The sequence below is a fragment of the Ursus americanus genome, chromosome 4, assembly GCF_024610735.1.
Source record: "Ursus americanus isolate L20-20 chromosome 4, mUrsAme1.1.p, whole genome shotgun sequence".
In the NCBI taxonomy this organism is placed as follows: Eukaryota; Metazoa; Chordata; class Mammalia; order Carnivora; family Ursidae; genus Ursus; species Ursus americanus.
Window position 1 is genome coordinate 44234239 of NC_142130.1, and position 24130 is coordinate 44258368.

Consider the following 24130-nt stretch of genomic DNA (forward strand, 5'->3'; position numbering starts at 1 on the left):
CAGTCAAAACTATGCTAGCCAAGGGAAAGAATTCTCCAGAATTTAACTGCATGTAATATGTATCAAACCAGATGTTTACCTGTTCACTGTGAGCAAGCTGGAAGTACATCAAAAACCAGTGATGGGAACAGCTTTGAACCTCATGCAAAGGGAGGAGTTCAGGAAAATTTGGGGTTCCTGTAAAGCCCTGACGTCCTGAAGCTATATTTAAACTTAGGAAATGGGTTTTCTTGGCTAACCCTAACCAGCTTCTATCAGGCCACAGAAAAGTCTTTGTCTGAGCTATGTTGGGAATTTCTACTGCTTGCTTCTTTCATCTCTCCTTGTAAAGGAATGAGGCTTGTGTAGTTTCAGTGAGTCATGTGACAGCTCTAGGTCTCAGTTTCCCCATCTGAAATTACTTCTAATGCTCTCTGTGATTCCTACTCCGTCTCTTGCACAGAGACTCATAGGGTGTTTTGCCCCTTGGCATACACCAGGAAGTTTCAGCTTCCCCAGAAGCATATGCCCATCAACTCTTGAGACATTAGGTCTCAAACTGTTGTTGTCCTTGGTTTATACAAGATGGTGGTTTCTGATGACACTTTGGGGATAGAACTTGGTCAAATCAGATACAATCAAACACACCTTGACAGGCCTGAAGTCTGTCTTTCCAAGGGATTTGTAAATTAAAGTTAGCTCTCAGATGAAGTGGAGAGAAGCATCTTCTCTCCCCAGACAGTTCCAGCCATGTCTAGGCAGCTGCGGAATTGGCTTGGCTTCTCAGAAACCCACAGGGGCAGATGGAAAGGGGGAATAAAATTCTAGGATATTTTTAAGCTATGTGAGTTCTCTGGAACCTTTCAAGCTCTGGCAAGGCCCTTGGGTCATGACATAGTGTCAGATCTGCTGAAGCAAATTAAGTCTAGAAAGAGAATTCAGGGATGTCCATTTTGGCATCCCCTTTAAGTGTTCCGGAGGGACATCTCTTGGCAGGTCGTGGCTGTTACTACTATTGAGCAAGATGGCAGAACTCTAGTCAGGAAACCAAGGTTGCCTTCCCTCCCCCAATGCTGCCACGTCCTTTGGTTTATATTCCAGTAAGTTATTTTGCTCCCACTGTTTAACAAAAAAAGAACAACATAAAGGTCCTTGCATACCTTGTTCAATTAGAGAGTTTTAATATTTTTCATTTATCATTGTAAAAACCAGGACAATTTTATAACTTTTTTTATATAGTTGTTACACGTAGGGCAATCAGTCTGTAAGCAGGGACAAATGACTCTAAGAGAAAAGAATCCTAGCTGGTTTTCCCTTCAAGTCAAGCGTCTTGTTGTTTAAACAAACTTCTTGTTAAAGAGAAAAAAGAAAGCAAGCCAATGCTAAAAAGAAAGGACTTGAACTTTTGTATGTTTTGTTCTCTTTGTCTCATCCTCAGCGCAAGGAAAGGCCAAGTCATCCCGGATGGCACACTGGGCTTCTGCTTCGGGGGGAGACAAGCCCGGCTGGATTTGTCTCTGCCCAGCAAGCGGGCAGCCCCCACTGCCAGCAGCCCCCATCCTCCTCGGCCCCACGTCCGCTGCTGGACAAGGGTGAGGCTGGCTGTGGGGGTGAGGAGGACTTGAAGAACGACTAAGGACACGAGGCCCACGTTGTCTCGGTGGGGATTTTGAGCAAACGGGGCAGACACGCGCCAGCATTAGGGCACGCTGCGAGACACACACACACACACACACACACCCCCGAGGCCTACCCGCTCTGCGAAACAGAGTACACACCCAAGTAACAACTGAGGAACCGTAAATTCAGACAGATGAAGCGCCTGGCCCAAGATCACACACTACTAAGTGCCAGGAGTGGAGTTGAAACCCCCTCTTTTGGCTCTACATCTATTATCCTTGTCCCTATGCCCATGACCACCAATTTCTAAAAGCCCTTTTCCTGCGGTCTCGGTCAGTCACACTTTCCCATAGGGCAGGAAGGATGTTCCAGTGCAAAGTTATTTGAACTACTCCTTCTTCCCATAATGTATTACTGTAACAGGAATTCGTCCAAAAAATATTACTGGCCACCTGTACTAGATGCTAGGAAAAAGCAAGCAAGCAGATGAAATCTCTGCTTACCACCTAATGGGAGAAGGCACATAATGAATGAAATGAATAAAGCACAGAGCCTGCTAGATGGTGGTGGGTGCAATGGAGAACAACAAAGCAGGAGACAGAAAGTATTTGTTGGGGAAAATCTGCTATATGGCTCTCTTCAGAAAGAACATCCCAGGCAGAGAAAAGAGTAGGTGCCAAGACCCTGGGGCGGAAGCATGTCCAAAGACAGTGAAAAGCAAGGGGGCCAGTGTGGAGGGCACAGCACGATCAGGAGGAAGAGGGGCAGATGATTTCAGAGAGTTATCGGGGCCAATCATGGAGAGCCTTATCGCCCATGTAAAGACTTGGGCTTCTACTCTAACTAAGATGGGAAGCATATGGACATTTTGTGCAGAATGACATGATTTGTATTGCCCTACATTTTAAAACAGTTATGAGAATAGACCGAACAGGGGAGAAAGAGCAGGGAGACTAAAAAGAAAGCTATGACAACAGTCTTGGAGCAAGACAGTGATGGTTTGGGCCAGGTAATAGGATCGGGGGTCGGAGCTGGATTCTGAAAGTACTGATAGAACAGGATGTACTGACAAGTAGGGCGTGGGCTGCATCTCGGCAGGAGCGCGGAGGACAGAGCGAGCACTGGCCCAGAAGCCTGGGTTCTCAGCCGGAGTCTCAGCCCACCCCATGCTTACAGCGCTACCTGCGGAAAGTCACCGAAGAGCTTGGGGCCTCATTTTTACACTGAGAAAAATGGGCCTTGACACGTCCCTGATCGCACAAGGCTCAAATGAATGTGACGCCTGTGCAGAAGTTCGACTGCTTATCAATGAATCACAGCTGTGTGTGACCTCGTGCAAGTTCACGAGCCTGAGCACCTGTGGCGGGCGGGGAGACTGAGGTCAAATCTGGAATATCTTCGGGGCAAATATAAAAACCAAAAAGCATTACAGTTGTGAGGAATTAATTTAGGGAGTTTGTTTGTTTGTTTATTTATTTATTTATTTATTTATTTATTTATTTATTTATTTAAAAAATTCCACGATGGTTTCTTTTTGGGTTTTTTTGGTTTTTGTTTTTTAAGATTTTATTTATTTATTTTTAGAGGGGACACCGCTCATGAGCAGGGGGAGGGACAGAGGGAGAGGGAGAGAAAAGACTCCCCGCCCAGCCCGGAGCCGCTCATAGGGCTCGATCTCATGACCCTGAGATCTCAACCTGTACCCAAATCAAGAGTCCCACGCTCAACCCAGTGAGCCACTCAGGCGCACCTAGGGAGCTCTATTTTTAAAAAGTTAAATCTCTTTCTTGGAAGGCTAAGAATAGCCGTAGAAGAAAGTTTGTTTGTAAAAAAGAAAACTGTTTTAACCGAAGCTTTATGATTCCTAGTTACCAGATGGATTTTGTACTCTTTGAACCTGTATTTATAAAATGTTACGTAGTTGGTGATTAGTAAGTTTTTACACACTCCGCCGAATTCTCATCTTCAGTTTTAGTTTTATTTAAGCACAAAAGTTTTCTTTTGATTTCCCCTGTCTCGGAGGCAGGTTTATCACCACCTTGGAATTTTTCTAAATTTTTACCAGCAAGAGAACTATGTGATTGAATTATTCTAAGTGACTTGAATGTTCACAACTTTCCCAATCTTACGTAAACATGCAGAGCCCAAGCTGCCTCTTTCCAATTCACAAATTCAGAAAAAGCACCCCTACCCGGAACTCAGAATAAATATGGAGGAGTTTTTGAGCCCCTCCCAGGGGTGAGGGGGCAGGAGTCACGGGGAAAGGCAGGTATTCCACACGCATGCGCTTTCTCAGGCAGAACCGCGTGATCCAGGTCACCCCTTCCCGCTCCTGCCTTCATTGGCTATGACCTTCCCGGGTCTTTTCCATCGCCACCCACTGTTCTAAATCCAAGTCTCTCAGTATCTTCCAAGGTAACCGATAAGCCGTTTCATAAGCCAATTTAATTGATTTACAAGTGTACCTCGCTATATCGCACCTCACAGACATGAGTATTTCACAAATTGCAGGTTTGTAGCAACCCTGCCCAGAGCAGGTCTGTCGGTCCCATGTTTCCAAAAGCATTTGCTCACTGCATGTCTCTGTGTCACATGTTGGTAATTCTCACAAGTTTCCAAATTTTTTCTTACTCTTTTATTTGTTAGGTGATGTGTGACCAGGGGTTATGATTGGCTGAAAGCTCAGATGATGGCTAGCACTTTTTAGCAATAAAGTATTTTTAAATGCAGGTATGTACACAGGTTTTTTTAGACGTAACATTAATGCACCCTTAATAGACTACAGTATACTGTCAACATAACTTTTATATGCCCAGGGAAACAAAGAAATTCATCTGAGTTGTTTTATTGTGATATTTGCCTTTTTGCAGAGGTCTGGAACCAAACCCACAATATCTCCGAGCTACGCCTGGATTAGTGATGAAGAAGGATTCGTCCTGGGGCTCTCTGCACTAAGTTATGATGACATAATGGAATGCTTAGGCATTGTAAAGGTATCTGTTTCGTAAGGAGTTTCTTTGGGAAAGACTCAGGAAATCTTCTCTTACTGTGGTCTCCTTTTCTGCATACACTTTAAATGACCAGTCTTTAAGATTGTCCCTGAGACTCTTTCAGGGGATCTGCAAAAGTCAAAACTATTGTCATCATCACACCAATACATCATTTGCCTTTTTCACGCTCATTCTCTCTCAAGCGTGATGTGGAACTTCCCAGAAACTACACGATGTGTAATGTTGACATCACCATGATGGCTAATAGAATGCATGCTTGTATATTTTTGTTTTTTAAAATTTAAAGCTTTTATTTCAAATGTGGTAAATATCAGCAAACACTTCTCTTTATAAGAAAGCTCTTTGGGGTCCTCAATAATGTTTTTAAGCATGTTCTGAATTTTTGAGAACTGCTGCTTTAGTTATCCTGTCTGATCTGGCAGTTGAGATTCCAGGCAGGGCGGTAGCTCTGATTAAATTCAAAACTGTAGTAAGCTAATCAGTTTGCAAAGGTTGGTATCTAAAAGCAAAATCAAAAGAGCATATACAAGGAAGTGCTCCCAAATTGACCAGGTCACGTCCAAAGGACCCAGTCACCAACTTGACAGAGCTTCCACTGCCCAGATCAGGGATATCTGATTTGTGACTTTGTGATAATCAGAAACGTTCGTGGCATCTTTTAGTGGGTGAGAGATAGAGGGGAGAGGAGGGTTTCACACACAGAGGGAAAATCTAAAGATTATCATTAATGCCCACATTTCCCCAAAGAGTGTCATGCGCCAAATATTTAGATTTGACACTTTTAATCATTCAGTATCTTAATACAAATATAAGAAATAATACAGAATTAAATAACATGAAAAGCTTACTAAATATACAAATATCCAATTCAACAGTGAAAACAACTTAAGCTTTAGTTCCTGGGTCACTGAGTAGAGATCAGAAAGCAAAAGACACTGAAAAAGTCACTAATTTGGTCTTGTGATTATTAAGAGTTCAAAATTGTTCCACTAGTTAGAACACTATATTTAGAACAAAGGGATTTGTAAACCCATTCATACCTTCTCTGCTATTATGAGAAGTTAACTCATGGGAAAAGAAGCCAGGAGGGAAAAACATTTGAATTGATTGACTGTTATTCAGGAAACTTCCTAAATGCCTGTTTTTATTGTATCATATATCTTCTTGTGAGTTCACAATGACTGATATAGGACTGGATCTTATTATAAGTCAAATGGGACAGGAAATGCTTTTTTAAAATGTGAGCTGCTGGGCTAACAATATTTATTCTTCTACACAAGTAGATAAGTAAAGTTACGGTTGTCAGTGTTATTTTGCAATGAATTCAGTCCCATTTTCATTGTGGTAAACGTTAAGTCACAGAAGGACATAAAGAACAGCAGCGAAACCAAGGGTTCGAGAAAGACCAGTTACTAACAAACCAGTCAGCAGGTAGTGGACTGCCACCACCACGTGAGGAGGAAACAGACTCGTGGACCTAAGAACAATATGGAAGAAGAGACGGAACAGCAACAGAAAGGTAAAAGGCAGTCTTAGAAAAGTTCTTTGGTCCTTAACACCTTCCCGTGTTCTCCTTTCTCTTTTTCATTTCTTGATTCCTTTTTTCCCTGGAATTACATCAGTTTTCAGGGCAGAATGGCAAACTATCTGGTCCAACGTCCTAATTTTCTGGATGCAGGTGTGGATGCTCATTGAGATAAGTGATGAACAGATGGCCTCAGGTGGAGCCAGAGTCAGCCTCTGAGTCGTGGTTACTGATTCAAAGTCCAGCCTCCTTTCAACAGCGCAGCACTGCATTGCTTCATAAAATCAAGTCCTACAACAGACTTGAGAGGTAAAACGACTTCCTTTTGGAACCCCCACAAGCATGGGGTAGCTTAGATGGCAGTAGGAAATCTTGAAATTCTTAGGTCTTTTATCCCTACCTCTTCTGCTCTTTAGGTCCCTCAGAGAATTATTCTTTTCCTCCCGCCTTCCTCCTGAGTCAGATTCAAGTAGACCAGGGCGTAACTTTTCAGGGTTCTGTGTGATTCCTCTAGGGCTCTGGATAAAAGAAAGATCAAGATATTAACTTCAAACATTTATAATGTCTATCCTAACACATTTGAAGAAGATACATAACAGAAGGGTCAGTAAGCATAGAATACACCGGTGGATGTTTCATTGGCAAAGATTAGGACATTCCTGACCCAATGCGATGTAGGGAGACCGTGACTTTTTCCAAGGGACATAGGTAATTCTAGGAAATAATGTTTTGCAGAATCACTTAGGACTACAAATAAAAAAAAAAAATTTTTAAAGTCAAAGAATTCCAAATAATCTACATGTATTTTATTTATAAGACCTTGAGCTTTGTTTCCTGTGGATACTAACTCGCTGGACATTGGGCTGGGGATGGTCACAAAGTAGACTCATGGAGGGCCTTTCCAGGGCTACCAGATTCCTAGCACCTAACCTGAAGGGATGTGGACCTCCCCACAAGGCACGGAGTCAGTGAAGTCAAAGACCTGGGATCTTATCTTGGTGCTACCTCTCATTCTCTGTGTAACCTTAAGTAATTCTTAGAAACCGTAATGTTTTAAACCTGCCAAAATTCCAGTATCTGATATCTGTGGTAAAAGACACAGAACAGCTCAAGCAAGAATGCCCAGGCTTAAGGTTCTGCTAGCGAGTGACTCTGTCATCCGGTCATGACATTCTGAGATGACGGATGGCATCTGCCCCCATTCAAGGGTAAACTCTTGTAGAAAAATATGTTGGAATGCAAGATTTCTCCCAGCAGTTTTGACCTAAGCAGTTCAATAAAGGTTGCCCCACACTTTTCTCAATAAAACACCCCATTTCTTCTGCTTGGAGCTATGAGGAAACTGTGGTAGGGGTGCTGGCCGCCACCCATCCAGCCTGCCTCAGGGAGACATAAGTACAATCATTATGCGAAGCAAAGATTCGTATTATTTTAGGAACAAATACTCTTTGTATTGTCCTTCTAACTAGTCACCAATTTTACCATCATAAATTGTTTATCGGGCACTTTTGTTATTTGATACAGTACTAAACTTAAAACAGAGAAAATGGCATGATTCCACCCACGGCATAGTGTTTTATTAATACTGCCATTATCACTGAAAGAGCCCACTTACAGGTTACATTATTATGAAGTGAAGTGAAAGAATTCAGGGTAATTATACAGATAATGTGAGCAAGGGAAAAAAAACCCACTTTGCTATGAAAGGGCTAGACACTTGAAGAAGAAGTGAAATTTGGCATATGCATTTCATACGAATGTCTAAATTTTCTATTGTTTGCCAATTCTGCCTTGACTCAATCAAACAAAAGAAAACTTGTACTCAAAATAAAAATTTCAAAAACTGAGGTGATCAGCTGTCTATTAAGATCTGCCCCAAAGTGAGGTTAGTTTCTGAGAAGCATGTGATCATTGGTGGGTTGACTAATGAGAAATAAAAGGCTATTCTCCACCCCAAATTTAATTTCATTGTAGTAGATACGGAAGGGGCAAATTTATGACATCAACTGTGTTTTAATAACAAGAACTATTATAGAATGGCGGAAAATTTCCCTAGGAAATTTTATTTTATTTTTTCACTTTCTATTTTAGTAATAAAGTGCTGGATTCACGAAAGAGAAAGAAAAGAGGATGTTCTTTAAAAACATATCAACCTATTATCTTACTGTTGCAGTCTCATGGGAAGTCACTACAACGATCCCATCAGGAATGCTACAAAGAGAAATTGCCTCTAAGTCATCATACCTTCCTCCAGAGTGTGCCTTTAATGGGGAAAAGAACACCACCATTCTCTCTGGTTTTAAACAGAATCACAAGAAAGAGAGACTCTACCTTTTCTACAAAAATAACATTATCATTAGAGATCACTCCTCTATCCCAAAACTATGCATTTGCTTGTGCTTTTGTGAGCAAAGAATAAGTGGTTTTGATCTAAAAACAGACTTTGTTGTTGCTGTCCTTATCTATTTAAGGGTCGAACCTTACTTAACTAGATCTGTTTTACCACTGAGAGGCTTCCTGGAGAGGATTCTTTTCTACTCACATTCAGTGAGTTCAAGAATTAATTCATCCCTCCTCTCCTTTTTCTCTCTCCATGAACTTTGAACACAAGCACACGCGCGCGCGCACACACACACACACACACACACACACACACACACATTCGGTCCCCCCTCTTCACTTCCTTCTTTCCAAACACATCATCATTGTTCCAGTCACTAGGTACAGACAGTTGGTATTATTTTTGACTGATCATGTTTTCCTGCCCATCCAAAAGTTTTAGGTGTTCAGGAGATAAGGGAAAGAAAACGAGAAGAAAAAAAGAAAACCCAAAGTACGGGTAAGGACAGATAGGAAGCAAATGTAGTAGGTCCTTTCACTTTCGTCACAAATTGATAATCAGAATTTGTTAAAGAAATTTAAATTGTCAACATCTTCTATGGTTTTCTTCCATTTCTCCCAACTTTTTGTGTAACTTCAGTTTTGGTCTTGAGTGTTTAAGTCTCCAGCATAATCGACACTGAGTTTTACTAGTTATTTAAGTAAATGGGACCAAGGGATCTGGCTGTTAAAAATATTTGAAACCAGCAAAAAATTCAGTCACCCAAACTATGCCGCTGAACATTCAATGTAATTAACTCATTTGGCCGTACGTCAAGAAGACATTGTCGGTAAATGGCAATCCCAGGGCTTGCAAGATTCTAAACAGGTTCAGGTGTTTATTTTTATAAATGAGAAAAGCCTGGAAACAAAGATAAACTGACTCCCTTTGCTTCAGGAGCTGGAAAGGACACTGAACAATGATGTTTCTCAGAAAACCCAAGACTTACTTAATGAACAAAGGACAATTATTTTGCAAATGCCCCATTCTAGTGGAATTTACCTTGGGCTTGAATAGATTGTATTATAAGATTCTTGTCGAACAGGGACTTTTTAAGATGAATTTGAACACTTCATACTTCTTTCCTCACACTTTCTAAACGAATATAGCACTGACAGCAAGCAAGGACTAAAATACATGCAACCCAATAGTTCCTTTCAAGCAGGACTGAGAGCATGATAGCTGGAAGAACATTCTGGCAGAGGTCAGCAGACCAAAACCAGGGTTCTAGTCCTAAGCCTGTTGTTAACTAGCTGTGTGACCTTAGGGAAGGAAGTCGTTTCCCTCCCTGGCTTCAAGGCCTAATGGAAAGAATGAAATGTTTGGACGAAGTGAATCAAACAGCCTTCTGCGTGTGAACGCTCTGCAGAGCACTCATGAATTCTATGGGCTTGTGTTTATATGCAGCAACACGATCTGATCGGTAATCTCCTCTTCCCACAGGACAAATACTTTTATCTACTTTTTCAAAGGGGTCATTGACACTGAAGATTTGTCACTTTTCTTATAAAATCACAAGAATTAATGTGGTGTTTATATAAGGCTTATGCAAAATTAAGTGTTCGAAAAACCTAGAACATGAAAGATAGCTTATGATTTAACTTTAAAAAACCAACAGTTTTTTCCTTCCCTATCTTTCAGTCATCTGAGATGGAAAAAACTCCCATATCAGCCTTTCATCCTGGGAAATCCCCATCGCACACACCATAAGCTGAAGCTTTGTATTAACTTTAATAAATTATGCACGGCCTTCCGAAAACAAAAAAATTCAATTCTCTCTCTCTAGCTGACTGTTCTTGTTTTATAGCGTCTCATTTTATAGTTTTCTCCCAAGGTTTTAGACTCAGCATCTACGAGGTACTGAAATTACAGAAAGAAGAGAATTGAAAACATCACTTTGAAAATCTATCCATCCATCCATCCAACCATCCACCCAAGATTCATTCACTGTCTTAGTGAAAGTTTATTGAGCACTTAATATACATAAGACACGGTAATAGATGTTGTAGGGACAGAGAAAAATTTATAGTCTATAAGGAGAGAATGACATGACATAGTTCTAAGTATGGGTCACCTGTACTCTGTCTATAGTGGTTGAGACACAGAGTATAACACAGAAAACACTATTTAATTAGTGAGTATACTGGGCAATCTCAGAGTCTCTTACATGGAGTAGCTGGCCCGGGGAGCGCTGTAAAAGGAAAAGAGACTGTCCTTCTCGTTAATGGGTAGAGGGACACAGTGTGGGTGCTAAGACTTCTTTCTCTGGTGTTGCCATCAGCGGACTCCACAGTGATCGGATAAACATTTTCCACATTTCCTCTCATCAACCCTTACTCTCTCAACTTTCAAATAATTAGCCATTAAATGATCTTAGCAAATGAAAAGCAGAAACATCTAGTTTAATGTCCAACTGCCAGAAAATGACCCCCAAGGTGTTCCAAAACACCAGCCAACAACAAGCACACACATTGTTGCCATCCCTTATTTCTATCTTCCTGTGCTCCCGGAGGTGCTATTAAAAAAATCATTTGTTTCCTTCTTTGTACTTCCTGTGATAACTTACCTCGGTCTTGGTTCCGATGACGTTTCCAGTATAGTAAGATTGAGATTAAGACCAGAAGAATGACCAAGGAAACAATGCTTAACAAGAGCGGAACTGAAAACCAAAAGCCTGTAGATGGTGGAGGGGGAAAAAGGAGAAACAAAGTCATAAGCAGAAACTGTTGAGGCAAAAAGTGATAAAGCAATCGTGATGAGTTTTTCCTAGAGTGGAGCTTTCAATGAAAATTATCCTCAAATACATACCTATTGAGGTCTCCATTCATGGTTTGGTTTTGTTTCAATAACATTTAGTTAATAATCTAACCACGTGTTTTCTGTGGTTACTATCTCATAAGAGCTTTGAATGCGTTACTTCATTTAATCCTCAAAACAGCCGAAGAGTTAGGTATTATTATCATCATCTCTCATATAAAAACAACAACAAAAACAACAGAACAAAAAACTGAGGCTCAAAGAAGCTAAGTAGACCCCAAATCAGGGTAGTAAGGGGCGGAACCAAGGCTTGCTCGGAGGTCAGTTTGCCTCCAAAGCACGGAGTCCTTGCCACACAGCCCATTAAAGTAATATATTTACTGAGGAAGCTGTGGAAGATACAGAGAAAAATAAAGGGGAAAATCCTGAATTTCATGATTCCAAGCCCAGCAGTAACTCATCTCCATGTTTTTATTGTACTTCTTCTAATCTCTGTCTTTGTTATTAATCCTCTTTCCCGCGGTCGGTAAAAGCGGCTCCTCCCTGTCGCTCCGCAATCCTACGGCAGGCAGGGCAAGAGCTTCCTGACTCGGGGTTCCCAGCGTCCTCCTCACACTTCTCTAACGGGATTTGTCATGTCATAATTCAGCTGAGCCCCTCAGACAGAGATGTGTCGAACTTCCATGGTTCCAGGGCTTGATAAATGCTTGAAGCATGGAAGACTTTCAGGAAACGTGCGCGGAGTAAACGAATGTTATCTAAATGGTGCATAAATGTTACAAACAATGTAAGTCGATCTTGCAGTCTGGGACGCAGACACGTGTTCCTTTCAGGGTCTTGCTTCTCAGGGAAATTTACCCTCTGCCTTGGCTGAAAATAGGATCTCTTCACAAGTGTCCAGATCTAACACCGCAAATCTTTTGCCCAAATTCACCTACATGTTGACTTTTGGATTTTTTTCGAGTCTTTTTTTTTGAGAACCCCAAAAATGACTACAGGAAATGTTCCCTAGAGGCCACCATACAGGGGAAAGTTTTTCCAGGCTTTAGTGCTTAAAATGCTCCCTGAAAAAAAAGCATCAGTACCTTTGTAGGAAGTTTATTAGTGAAAGTCTCATCCAGAGAAAGAAAACCATGGCTATTCCCAAAGCATCTTGCCTAAAACTGCCCCCCCCCCGATTCTCCCACCCACAAGCCTCACTTCTCGTGTCCCTGAGGCCCAGAGCTAGCAGCTTAGAGAGAAACACAAGAACGCAAAGGGGTCTTGCTCAGGAGGCAATTTGTTGCAAAGGGGTGAGGAAAACCTCCTCAGATCGGCCCCTTTCTTCAAGGCTCTGTGGCCCCTCTTCCACAGTGTAGATGAGTCAAAGCCTTCCTCACAGATGTCACTTTTCCCAGGAAATCTTCCTGATCCCTCCAGTCTGAGCCGATCCTCTCCTCCCTACCCTCAATCCTCCCCACCCTCAGTCCTCAGTAAGCTTTCTTCCTGAAGCATTTCGCACGCAGTTCTATAACTGCCCCTTGGGTAGCCCCCGTAGAACCGGAGCTTTCTGAGCACAGGGACTGAGCCTTGCTCACCGTCGCACTTCGGTCCCAAAGCCCGGCACACAACAGACACTGAGGAAAGGTCAGCGGCGTGGATGGATCTCGGCAAAAGCATCTGGGACGTGAGCAACATACCACAGTTACGACAGTAAAACTGGCTTTACTGGTTTCCTCAACTCTGCCTTTCTTTCCCCACTTACTCCATTGTCTCCCCATCGGCTCCTTGGCTGACAGGCCAAGACGCTCTACAGGACACTTGGCAGCTGCGTGTACACAGAGGCAACCACAGCCTTCTCTTACCTTTATCCACAGTCTGTGTGATGCTGGTCACCTTCCCCAGGTGCAGTACCTGGCAGACCACCTCCTTCCCCACCTGACTCTTGGGGTCTTTGACCTGGAGGATGCTCGTGACAGACGTGGTCCCATTGGGGTGCGAGAGAACTTCGGTACTGTTTTCAATCCCTGACCCAGACACCTTCCAGAAGATCACAGGGGCTGGGCGGGCATTGGCAGAGCAAGTGATATTTAGGTGGTCTTCGAAGAATTTATAGTGAAGGAACACTGTGGGCTGTACTGGGACAAAAAAATGATGGTCGGCCATCAGTTAAGTACCACATTCTCCTCAGAGGATGAAGGAAGATCTTTACAGGAAGACACTGGGGGCTCAGGGGATGAGGTGGCCTATGCAACCCAAACCGGGGCTCCTCACTTCTTCCTGTCTCTAATCCTCTGGCTGGCGGGAGGGAAAGTGGCCAGGACAGCCCTGCAATAAGAAAATCCTCTCTGTAGTTTGTCTGCAGGGAGATTAGCTGAATGGACATGGGAGGTCTTCTTTCCCAATAGTCCAGAGCCTAATTATTCTGTTCTCCTTTTCCAGGGGCAAGGCAGCATCTCTGGCTTCTTCTGGGTGTCCCGCTCATAGTCTGACAACGGTCACCCGTCAGCACTGCCATAGCAGTAGGCTGCCCTTCTCAGAAGCCCAGGGCGGCTTCAGACCAGACAACCCACAGAGGGGCTGCTGCTGAGAGATGGCCTTTCTCAGCTTGGAGCTGGACCAGGGAATGAGATGCATGGAGGAGACTTGGAAAGTCCCTGCTTGGAATATCCACAGAGAATGTAAATTAGAAATTCACTGCTGATAACCAGAAAATCACAGAATGACAGCTGAGAGGACCTTGGAGATCACCTGACGGAATTAAGAGAAAATAACTAGTTACGAGAAAAGCCCATTATTTTAAGTCCAACTGTAATGCTGTTCCCTTTCAAAAGTCCCTTGACCAATGAATTCATTGTCATTGTGTACTTTCAATGTGCAGTTTATCTCTGCTGAGCAAACACAGGCTGGCTTTCCTGTGGTTGCCCTGGATCCTACGAGATAATTAAAGGGCAGTAGCTAAAGGAAAGCCTGGTCTGTGTTTAGAGGTTCAAGAGGTGGGTGGGTGGCAGTGGGAGGAGGAAATGGGGCCAGAGGACTGTGGTTTCTTCCAAAGAATACCCAGATTATTAAAGTCAAGGGGCACTAGGGGAAGACAGATGAAAGAGAAGGAAGAGAGTATGGTTGACATGGTGAGACATGGTGAGACTGGGTGGCAGGGTTCTCTGGTGTATCGAAGCTATAGATGGAAGCTGTAAGGTGTGGCTGGAAAGGATCGGTGTGGAAAAGAACAGGGTTACTAACCAGAAGACTCAGGGGAGCCTGGTTTTCAGGTAAAAAATAATACAAACGTTTATGAGTAAAGGAGGGTAGAAAAGAGAAAGATGAGAAAAAAAGGAAGACAAAAGAAGAAAAAAAGTAACAGAAATGAGAAAAACATGAAACAAGAAGAAAAAAGAAGAAAAGAGAGGAGGTAGGAGGAAGGAAGGAAGGAAGGAAGGAAGGAGGGAAGGAGGGAAGGAAGGAAGGAGGGAAGGAAGGAAGGAAGGAAGGAAGGGGAAAAAAGGAGAGTAAAGAAGGAGGGAAGATCGGAGGGAGGAGGAAGAGGAAAAAAGGGAGACAAAGAGACAAAGAAAACAAAAGAAATAGAGTCAAGAAGAAAACCTGACAGAAGATTTTGCAGAGACAACTCCTCATAGGCAAAATAAGTGAAAGCAACCTATTTTTTTTGGCTGTGGCCACACCTCGCTTGCACTCCCATTTACTGATCCTCCCCTTACCCCATGCCCAGTATTCTTGGTGTGCTTAAACTCTCACTTTAACATTCCAGATAACCCTGTCTAAATTTCTTTTTTTTTCTCTGAATTTTCTCTAAAACTACCACTAAGTGTGCCATGCTCCAAAGTTACCCCTTAGTCTCACTTCTCAATTCCTGATGTCAGCTATGTGTCAGTTAAAAGGAAAAGAATCTTGTCAAACTAAGCCGCTCGGATTGTAAAAGAATGTTTATTATCCAGTTAAATACCTAGTTGACATCAGGTATGAAGAGCCTCTGAGGTATGTCCCCTTATCAATCCCGAGAGAACTGTGTTGAAAGGGACCACCATAACTGGCTCCGGGTAGGCCGATCTGGCTTTGTCTTTAGATCCAAAAAGTTAAAGCTGTTAGAGACCCTCCAGATGATCGATTTCATACTTACTGTGCAGATAAATAAACTCTGGTTCAGAGAGTAGACGGGACACTCCCAGGGTCACATGACTGCTAAAGGCAAAGCCAGGTCTGAACCATATCACTACTTGTGAAGAACCCGTTATCCTCACCATGGTCCTTCATTTACTCTTGCTGACAGCACCATTCCTCAGAGCAAAGATAACTCCAGGCAGAGATTCAAGGTAGCCCCATGAACTTTCCAAATAGCCATAACCACTGTTATAATAGACATGAGGGGCTAAGTATCTTCTCATGAACCTTTCTGAGGTTAAGATCCTGAAAAACTAGGCACTACCACCATGTTCCAAACATTCTTGAAAATAACATTTCTAGCCAGAGACAATATAGTCTCAGAGATTCTCACCAGAGAGGGTGAGGCAGGCTGTTCCTGAGATCTTCCCAGAACCAAAAGTATTGAAGAGGCACTTGTAACACCCTTCATCCTCCAGGGTGGTGTTCCAGAAGGTAATGGTTGAGTTCTTGAGTTCCAGCTGGGTGATATTTATCTTGTCCTTGTAGGCAGGCTGGACCACAACCCCATGGTTCTTGCTGAAGGTGACCATGTTTTCTGGGCTAATGGGCTTGACCTTCTGCCACGTCACAATCAAGACTTCCTCGGAATTTTGCAGAGAGCATCTTAAGGAAGCAGGTGTGTTCAGCGGCATTTTTTCATTTTGGGTCACCACTTTTATCATGGAATCATGAGAGAACATTTACATTTTAAAATTTAATACATAAAAATACACATTTTTCTGATTAAAAAATGCAAATTCAAAGTTAAACACAGAACAGATAGAGAAAAATGCAAAGAAAACATTTACCTACTTCCCTGATGTTGCTAGAGAACTGTAAGTTCAAATATGTTTATTCAATCTTTGAGAGTAGCAGAGTAAAAAAACAAGCAAACTCTCAGCGACGGAAATTGTGCGAAGAATCCCTGTAAGCTGAAAGTAGGTAAGAATGAGGTTGGAGATGAAAACTGCCAGATAGAATAGAAACATCACCAAGAGTGTTCATGTCTAGAGGTGCAGAAGCAAGAAAGGGCCAATGGACAATTGGCAGAGCGATCCGTTGAAGCGAAGAAGATGTAGCAGTCCTACACATTCCACACACACCCCCGACAGAGAAGGGGCAGCAACAGCAGTGTCTGCCTCTAGGAAGCAGTAGCGAATACAGGAACATAAGGTAGAAAAATGTACCGGACGATGCTTCAGGAGGCTTCTATATAGTACGAGATGGCTTTGACAACCAAATAGCAATCTACGCATTCTCACAATTTTACTTAATGCAATGCAGAATACAAGGCATGACAGCAACTTCCTCCCCCTCCAATGCCGGCTCCTCATGGTGCTATGCTGGACGATCCAATGGGAAATCTTAATATAACAACAACCTAGGCAGACATTTGAGAACGTTGATGCAATGAAAGAAGAATAAACTCTACAAACCCAGGAACTCCTACCAAATGAATAAAGACATCATAAATCAATAAGCTCTTTGCCATGAACAAATGTGGTATCTTCAGAGTAAAAACGAGCCGGCATTGTAAATAGTAGAAATCAGAGTTGTAGAAAATGACAAATACAGAATCTTAATGATTTGGCTGACTTCGCAGAACGGACATCACTGGAGGGTAAACTAGTTAAGTAGGAAAAGCAGGTCAAGGAATTCTTCCAGAATGTGGCACAAAGGGATAAAGATATGGGGAAAAAATTCAAGAGAAATTCAAAGACCTGGAATGTTTCAGCATCAGACCGTTGAGACTTATAAGAAGGGGAAAGGAAGAATGGGAGACAAAAACATTGTAAGGGGCAAAAGTGTATTTTTCAAAATGATAAAAGGAACCATCTAAAATAAGATATATTCATTATAAATCTTGATGTTGGGATGCCTGGGTGGCTCAGTCAGTTAAGCATCCAACTCTTGATTTTGGCTCAGGTCATGAGCTCAGGGTCATGGAACTGAGCCCCGCCTCGGGCTCCGCACTCAGCAGGGAATCTGTTTGGGATTCTCCCTCTCCCTCCTCCCTTCCCCCAGGTTCTCTCTCTCTCTCTCTCTTTCAAATAAATAAAATAAATCTTTAAACAAACAAACAAACAAACAAACCTTTCTGTGCCTAACAACATAAGTGAAAACAGATAAAAAGCCATAGAATTGAAAAGAAAATTTTTTTTTTAAGATTTTATTTATTTATTTGACAGAGAGACAGCCAGCGAGAGAGGGAACACAAGCAGGGGGAGTGGGAGAGGAAGAAGCAGGCTCATAGTGGAAGAGCCTGATGTGGGGCTCGATCCCAGATCGCCGGGATCACGCCCTGAGCCGAAAGCAGACGCTTAACCGCTGTGCCACCCAGGCGCCCCTGAAAAGAAAATTTTTAAATCCACAAAAATAATGGGACAGGTTTCTATAGTTCCCTCAGAATTTTCACTTCCATATATTAAAAAATATAGATAAAGCAAAAAGTCAAATATAAGGATGAGAAGATTTGAAAAGTGAATATTTATATATAAATCATTATATATATATTATATGTGTGTAACTTTTACCCAAAGAGAACATACAATCTTTACAAACATTCCTCCAAACTGAACTTGAAATTGGGATGCAAAAAAAGCTCTTACCCCATGACCTTGAACACTGTCCACAATGCAACAAATGAGAAATTTACATACTTCTTTCAACTCTAATTACACCAGAAATCATAGCAAGAATAATCAACTACTATAAATGACAATGACAATAGAATGTATTAAAATCCATAGAAATCGATAAAGCCATTTTTCGTAGGAAAATATTTAATCCTAACTTCATTAGGCAACAAGAGAGATTGAAAAATGAATACACACATGTATCCAAATATCCCAGCCCCCCAAGAGATAAAAGGAGTGAATTAATATAGATAAAAGCACAAATTAATGAAATGGTAGACAGCATGTAGACTTTATCAAAAACACCAAAATCTGGGGTTTTTTAAAAGAATAACATACAAAACATGTTGGCTAGTGTAAATAGAAAAAAAAAAAGCAATATCCTCTCCGTGGCCCTTCAATAATGTCAAGGGTGAGAAGATAAGCATAGCAACAGACACAAATTGGAACCCCAAGTATTGCAGAAGGATAGCTTTAGGGCGGTGTACTCTTGGTAGACGGGAGAAGGTATGGGGGCTATACCTGCTGTCGGGGTTTTCTGAAAGTTCGGTGAGATTTTGCAGAGCAGCGATTTGAAGACATTGCTACTTTTAGAATGCAGAATAGAAAAGGAACCAGAGCTAGAGTTTTAACTTCTTAGGTGATTTTTCTATTTGACTATGGAAGAAATAATTCGGTGGAAAGTTTACAATTCTCAGATGCTTCTACGGAATTCCGTTTAGATTCCCCCTCGTCCGTTGGTAAAACCTGTGCCATGGATGGTGGGAAGCTTGCCCTGTCTCCACCTGTGAAGGCTGATATAAAGCAACAGCATATGGAAGATGATAGAAGGTCAAGGGTGAAGTGAGGGGTGGCCTCTCATGGAACAGAGGAGAAAGGCCTGGCACAACTAGGAAACTCAACGAATAAGTGGACAGCACAGGCATATGTTTTATATAGGCTTTTATGCGACTCTATATTTCATTATTTTCCGTAGTTTTCTATAAAAACGGGGCATGCCCAATTCAAAGGCTACCAGATCACCTTCTTTTTTTTTTTTTTTTAAAGATTTTATTTATTTATGTGACAGAGAGACAGCCAGCGAGAGAGGGAACACAGCAGGCGAGTGAGAGAGGAAGAAGCAGGCTCCCAGCGGAGGAGCCCGATGTGGGACTCGATCCGGAACGCCGGGATCACGCCCTGAGCCGAAGGCAGACGCTTTAACGACTGCGCTACCCAGGCGCCCCATCAGATCACCTTCTAAAAAGGGTATATTCATTCATACTCCCCAAGCATTTCCCTATTTTATAAACACAGGGAATTATACTTAAATAATATTTAAAATTTATTTGACTTGATAGGTGAAAAACACCTTAACGTAGAATTTCTTCATGTCTGGTTTTATCTATGGAAACGGTTTCTAAATATTCGAAGTCTTTTTCTACTTCGAAAATAAAAATGTGGAAAGCAGAAGGAACCACTCCCACTCCTCCAAGCAAATTACATGTTTAAGTAATTCACGCAGACAAATGTTCTAGCACAAACGCTGGCCAGATGTCTCACTCCAGAAGTCGTGCTCCTGCACCCCATGCAGGGGAACTGGGTAGCTTTTTACCTTGCGCCCTGCATAGCGTCACTGCTGTCAAGAACCCAATCAGTCTGTAGGCAGACAGACGACAGAAGCGCGTCCTGCACACCTGAAGACAGAAAGCAAAGCAAAGACATGGGCATTTGCATGTGAACAAAAGGCTAAGGAAGCTTCAGTCTCACGACTGCCTCAGGGAACGCGGCGGCTCAAGCCTTAACCACCGATGACTTCGGGTTTGCGGAGGCAGAACCGGAGACTATAAATGGAAGAAATAAAGGAGCATGCTCAGGCTAGGGGAGGGGAAAAGCAGCAATACGGCTCCTCCGTCGTGGCAATCCCTAGCAATTTGAGGCCTTGCTCTCAAAGCCACCATGGTCAAGGGCAAGGTCTTAAAGACGTAGGACGGTCAGGAGAAACAAGCTGCCATAAATACACACAGAAAACACAGCGACTGCAAATGTTAGACAGCATCCACTTCCCAAATAATCCACATCTGTGAACGTTAAAGACATAACTCAGGGGGAACCACTTTCAAAAAGATACGACTGCCTTGAAGTTTGCTGACGTAGATTTCCCTGAAAATTCTGCAAATTTTATATAAATCGCACCTTTTAAAAAACAGTAATGTCTAGGGGCGCCTGAGGCTGTGCAGTCAACTAAGCGTCCTTGGTTTTGGCTTCGGTCATGATCTCAGGGTCCTGGGATCGAGCCCCGCCCCCCAGCTCTGCATTCAGTGAGGGATATGCGTGAGATTCTCTCTCTCCCTCTCTCCCTCCATTCCTCCCGCTTGTGGGCACACACACACACACTCTCTCTCTCTCAAATAAATAAATCTTTTTTAAAAAAACAGTAATGTTCTTTTTTTTTCCTTAATTGCTTTATTTTCATGTGTCCGGGTAGAAATCCTTGGCATTTTTACATGGTGACATTTAATTGAATGTTATTCTGGGTATCATTTTATTATAAAATGAGACGGTGGGATGTAGACAGATTAACTGCTCTCTACACTAGCCCCATGGATCCATTCACTTGACCTACATGTGTGTGCAGAAGGCACAGGCAAGAAATGTAACTTTTCCCTACCTTTTCCTATACTAGAGATGTGTAAGCAATGTAGGTTTCTCTGTATTTTTCTTTACCTGAATTTCATGTTGCCAGTCCAAGTAGAGGTAGAGACTTCATTGCAGTCAATATCACATCATCTCTGTCAATTCAACTCCCTGCCACTCCCACACTTCACAATTGTCCCAATCTCTGGCATTCCATCTCCATTCTTAGAGGCTCACACAAAGCCCAGCCAGGGGACAGGGCTACTAATCCTTATTTACAACCATCTAGCCACGCATTCTCTCAGATGGCTGTGTTCCCCTCCAGTCATCGTGGTCATAGGTTTTTGCAACTAAACCTTGTGCTTGGGCAGTGTCTTCACCGATTTTCTTTCGTTCTCCTGATTCCGTGACCCTGGGTTCTCCCTTTGTTGGGCAAAGGGAAATTCTACAAGTTCTCTGCCTAGACTCGCATGTGTCTATCCATCTCTGTTTTACTCTTCCCTTGTCATGAAGAGGCTGGCCTCTTTCCACAGTTCCCCCCAGGAAAGCAAGGAACAGGTATTTTCTCTTCTTGGATTTCAACACCTCTCTATAAGTTCTATTTACCATCCTCCCAAACTCCCTCCCCACTCACTGCGATCAGAGACCAGGCTGCCTTTTCAGAACACAAGCTTGTGTCTAAATATAGACTTCAGTCAGTCCCTCTTTGCTCTCCCAGCCTAGAAAATAACTTATTTCCCCTACGGTCAGGAAAGCTGGTTCTTCCATCACCTGCATTCTTCCCATCTGGACTCACGTATGTCCTTGATTTTCCAGTGTTTAGGCTCTTAAAACTCAAATGCTTAGGTTCTTGCTGTATCAACACCTTCGCTTCCAAAACTAAAGTCTTCTTTGACATTCTAATTCCATGCCATTTTTTTTTAATCATATGCCTCTCTCTCACATGGAAGCCCAGATTCTAGCAAAGATGATGAGGAATGCAGAATGGCTTGGCTCGCACAGTGAAAATCTGTGTTTTAGGATAAGAAAGAAAGCAGATGCACGCCAGAACACAGTGTGTGAGCTGGGAGCCAAGAATGTTGAAGAAGGAAAACACAATGACTGAGGCAAGGGAATTAGAAGGAAAGCCTTGCTATTAAATATATACATAATTATTTCTGGCTGATGACTTGGGGTTAACACAAATATCAGATGTGTGAACCAGGCAAGTGACTTTACCTCTCCAAAACACAGGCAAAAATAACAGCATCGACCCCTCTGTTAAAAAGACTAAGCAAGTTAGCACATGCTAACTTGCCCCCAGAAGAGTGAGTGAGCACTACATAGATATCGTTATTTCATTGGGTTACTATGAGAAGTAAGCATTTAAGCCACTTAATACAGTGTCTAAGATACAGTAAATCCCAATACATGTTAGGTAACTAAAAAAAAAAAAAAAATTCATTAATCAAATCACATACAGGGAGTACAAAATGAAAATGGAGCAATCCACTTCTACCCCTGGCCAAGAGGGCCAGAGTTCCCGGAGACCTGGTCTTAACCTGACAGCCTCCCTCGGGCAGCTAACTGCTCCTGTCCATGCCTCTTTCCCCTGACTTTCTAGGTGCAAATCGCGCTCCCATCACGTGTCGTCGCATGGACTTGGGAAAATTAACCTGTCTGCTTGTTTCCTTACTTGTAAAATCACATAACACTCCTCGCTGAAGGATGGCTGCGAAGATCTGCAGCACCCAGGCGGGGTAAACAAGCTCCCAGGCCACCATTCTCCTTTGTTAAGATACTGAAATGACTGGCCGTGCGGTCTTGCCAATAAACCATTTATGAAAAAAATAGATACCCTGAGGTATTACTTGTATTTGGAATTTAGTCTTTTACTATTATTCTTTTCAATTTTTCCAATGTAAATAAAAATCCGCTCATTCTGTTTGTGCCATGGAAACAGATTCGGAATAAACAAAATGTCTGTCTCTCTTGGATACCCTGGGGTTTAACCCTGATTCATCTGGTCCTTTTTGGCTCCCAACGCAAAGGACGGAAGGATGGAGAAAGGCCGGTGCATCAAGGAGGGAGCGAGCTCTCCAGCAGGGAGTGAGCCCTGAATGCTGCAGCGGCACCCCAGCTTTGGGTGCCAACAGGGAGCCAGAGCGGCACCAGCCATCCCTTTCTCAGGAGAGCGACCATTGCATGTGCTTTCCTGCGTGCGAGCCGCGGCCGGGGAGCCCACCCCAGCCTGCCCAGAGGACCCGCCGCCGCCTGCGCGCGCCTCCCCGCCCGTACCCCTCGGAGGACGACGATGATCTCGAGAGAAGCGTCTCCGTCTCCCAACACCCTTCCAGAACAACAGGCACAAAGAACTGGCCTGGAAACCACCCTCCGCGAGGCAAAATCCGCTTCTCCGCGAGGTTAAGCATCGCGGCACCAAGCCCAGCGCCGAACCAGCCTGGGGCGCGCCGCAGCCGGACGCCCGCGGCCCTCGCCGTCCCCAGGGCCACCGGCGCGAGCTCGCGCCCCCTCCTCCCCTGCGCCCTCCTTCCACGCCCGGCCCCGCTCACCGGCCTCCCCATCGCCGCTCCCGGGCGCGCGCGGCTGCCGGCTTCAGCTGGAAAGCCCGGGGGATCTCACTGCGGCGCGCGGAGCTCCGCCAGCTCCGGGAGGCGGGCCAGTCCCCGCCCCGGGACGGAGCCGGCGTGGTGGTCGACCAGCTTGCAGCGCCGGCCGCAAGGGGCCAGGCCACACGGGGTTTCCAGTTAAATTCCCCATCTTTAAACATTTCCAGTTCTCAGAGGTGGTGACTGGGGAAACTGAGAAAGCATGGGGCGGGGGGATACACTTTTTCCATTCTCTTTTCACGAGGACAGAAAGGAAACGGGGGTGGTGAGGAGTCATCCGTTGGGCGTTAGCGCCTCGAATGGCAACTTGTGCTGTCAAGCAGGTGTGAAATAGCAGGGGGTGGTGAAACCGACAAAGAACAAAGGCTTTTCTTGGGGGGTCTTGGAATTGCAGTTCGGGGAGCACAGGTTCCGGAAACCAGAAAAGTGCTCTGCTCCAGTAGGGAGAGCAAGGGATTTTATGAAAAAGAAGGAAGGGGTAATTACATGTTGCAGATAAAGAAAATAAGGGGAAAAGAGGCTAATTTGGTGTTAACCGGGGGAGCCACTTCTGATAACTATTGCTTTGTTGTTGCTGTAAAACTAAACTGTCTCTAGCATGTGTTAACTATCTTGACTGTCTTCAAAGGACCCGCATGCCAGTTGCTGTGTTGAAATTTAACTCTTTGTAAAACTATTGTCGCTTCTGGCTCAGTCCAAGAGTTCATTAGTTGGAAAAGAAAATGAAGCTTCAAGATGGATTCTCTCACGTCCCAGAAACTTTATACAATTCCACACAGGCATGTCAGAAATGAAGATTTTTGAGAAATGTTATTCAGTTTCTCCAGATGTCACCTATGAAAATAAAAAATGTTTTG

At 43.3% G+C, this 24130-nt stretch overlaps 1 protein-coding gene across 3 annotated transcripts; it reads right to left on the reverse strand.

Moving 5' to 3' along the window:
• Positions 1 to 5375: 5375 nt before the first annotated feature.
• Positions 5376 to 24036, reverse strand: CD200 (CD200 molecule). 3 transcript variants are annotated; one of them, XM_045785211.2, is made up of 6 exons: positions 23217 to 24036; positions 19643 to 19724; positions 15765 to 16085; positions 13117 to 13389; positions 11082 to 11189; positions 5376 to 6653 (listed from the first exon to the last, which is right to left on the reverse strand). In XM_045785211.2, exons 1-6 carry the CDS (start codon positions 23226 to 23228, stop codon positions 6646 to 6648), a joined length of 804 nt encoding a protein of 267 aa, XP_045641167.1. In that variant the 5' UTR covers positions 23229 to 24036; the 3' UTR covers positions 5376 to 6645. The 3 variants fall into 3 exon arrangements, with proteins under 3 accessions (XP_045641167.1, XP_045641169.1, XP_045641171.1); XM_045785213.2 differs by lacking the exon at positions 19643 to 19724; XM_045785215.2 differs by lacking the exons at positions 19643 to 19724; positions 23217 to 24036 and adding an exon at positions 22942 to 23161.
• Positions 24037 to 24130: the final 94 nt, after the last annotated feature.

Coding starts and splice junctions, on each gene's coding strand:
- CD200 (XM_045785211.2), bottom strand. Junction 16,086..19,642: donor GACGCTATGCAGGGCGCAAG/GTAAAAAGCTAC, acceptor CCATGATAAAAG/TGGTGACCCAAAATGAAAAA. Junction 13,390..15,764: donor AGCCTGCCTCACCCTCTCTG/GTGAGAATCTCT, acceptor TTTTTGTCCCAG/TACAGCCCACAGTGTTCCTT.